General features: G+C 48.4%; 1 protein-coding gene across 2 annotated transcripts in view; it reads left to right on the forward strand.

Moving 5' to 3' along the window:
• LOC113206997 (heterogeneous nuclear ribonucleoprotein C-like) overlaps positions 1-1,673 on the forward strand; it is a 63,206-nt gene that overhangs the window by 55,465 nt on the left and 6,068 nt on the right. For both annotated transcript variants that reach the window (XM_052274323.1, XM_026423325.2), the window contains one exon: positions 597-614. In XM_052274323.1, the coding sequence (XP_052130283.1) occupies positions 597-614 (18 nt within the window). The remainder of the gene's footprint in view (positions 1-596; positions 615-1,673) is intronic.

A 1,673-nucleotide genomic window follows, 5' to 3' on the forward strand; every position in this document is an offset into this window, starting at 1 on the left:
CCCCCTCCCACATAGCTCCTCACAATAAGGAATGCGCTGATGAGGAGTGGTCTATTTCCCTGCTCTACATACCCGGCCCAAGAGAAAATGAGGAAAGGGAATAGAAGTCAGCCTAGCTGCGAAATGAGCTTCACGTGGTGCACCTGTGCAGCTCGCGCTCATTCATAGCTGCGTCCAAGGTCAAGGTCATATGCTCCGACCTCTTCCGAGCTTCATCTTTGCACACAGAAAGCTGAACGCTGCATGCTTTTGTATTTTTGCTTTAATATTTTCTTCTGCACTAAAGAATGAGTATTGCTCACCACACTCGTTACCTTCTCATCTATCCAATAACAAAATTTACTGGGCGGAGTAAATTGCAAAGTTGCTCTTAATTTTGTCCAAATATATTATGCATTTTGTTATTTGATTCGAAACTACATTTTTTCCAAACATTCGTGAACGGAGCACGCCAAAACCCACTCTTGACTTGAGAAAAAACACAACCTAACATAAATTTCATCTTTTTTCATTGTTTATTTTACAGGTTTCGAATAATCATTTGTGAAGTGCTTTGCTTGTCTTTTTTACTGACCACATATTTTCTTGTTTTGCAGGGAATACTACTACGATAGGTGAGTACCTCAGCGTCTTGTGTGTTCTTTTAGAGTGTGAGTCGAAAAGGGGGGGGGGGGGGCTTTTCCTGTTGTTGCAAATCGTGGTGCAATCCCGTCCCCCTCCGCTCCTCCGGAAGACGGGTTCGCTCCGCCGCTTTGGCGGAAATTAAATCACTTTTTCAGCACCTTTTGGCGCTGCTCGATGCCAGGTTTCCTCTTCCTTTCACTTCGTGGTCCTTGCCACCCGCAGTCGGCTTATCGCTCCGCGGGTGCTCCGGGAGTTTACGGAGGGAAGGGGCCGGCAATATTAAAATCTCAGCGTCCGAACGAGCTGTAGCCAAGGATTATGATAAGGCTTGTGATAGGGTTTGTAGGAGGTACTACGGACGCTTCGGAACGAAACCTACCCGTTTTCCCTTAGGTAAAAGGACTCTAAAAGAAGTTTGACTACATAGTTCAACCTCCCGAACTTTGATCCATAGTTCAACCTTCAACTTCAGTCAACGTCAATTGAAGTTTAGAGAAACTTCAGACTGAAAGTCAGGACTATTTACCCTTCTTTTGCATCGGCTCGTTTCGCTTGGCTGAAAAAGGGAAAGAAAAGGGCAATCAATAAACTTATACCCAAAACTGGGCAGACGTGTTACTCTGCCAAGTCAGACGAAATAATTAGTTCATGATGTGCTTAAATCGCCCTTTCCAGACGCGTATCGGCTCCCGTCCAATCATAGACGCGACTTGACGCGGCGCGCGGGATCGCGAAGCGCGGAGTTCTCTTCTCCCTCTCATCCGCCCTGGAGGAGGCGGCGGCCCTCCCTTCCTCCCCGCTGTTATCCCCCGTCCCGCACGTCCTTCGGGCGTAATCAGCTCTCGGCAATTCCTTCCGGCCCGTCGCCTGGAAATTAATAAGCTCCCCAAGTTTGTCGTCTCATGGTGTACCAGTCTAGACCCCGCCGCGCTCTCCCCTCGTCTTCTCTCTTTCTCCCCTACCTCGTCCGCTCATGCGCCTCTCTCTCTCTCTCTCTCTCTCTCTCTCTCTCTCTCTCTCTCTCTCTCTCTCTCTCTCTCTCTCTCTCT

This window comes from Frankliniella occidentalis, unplaced genomic scaffold, assembly GCF_000697945.3.
Source record: "Frankliniella occidentalis isolate FOCC.00 unplaced genomic scaffold, Focc_3.1 Scaffold375, whole genome shotgun sequence".
Lineage (NCBI taxonomy): Eukaryota > Metazoa > Arthropoda > Insecta > Thysanoptera > Thripidae > Frankliniella > Frankliniella occidentalis.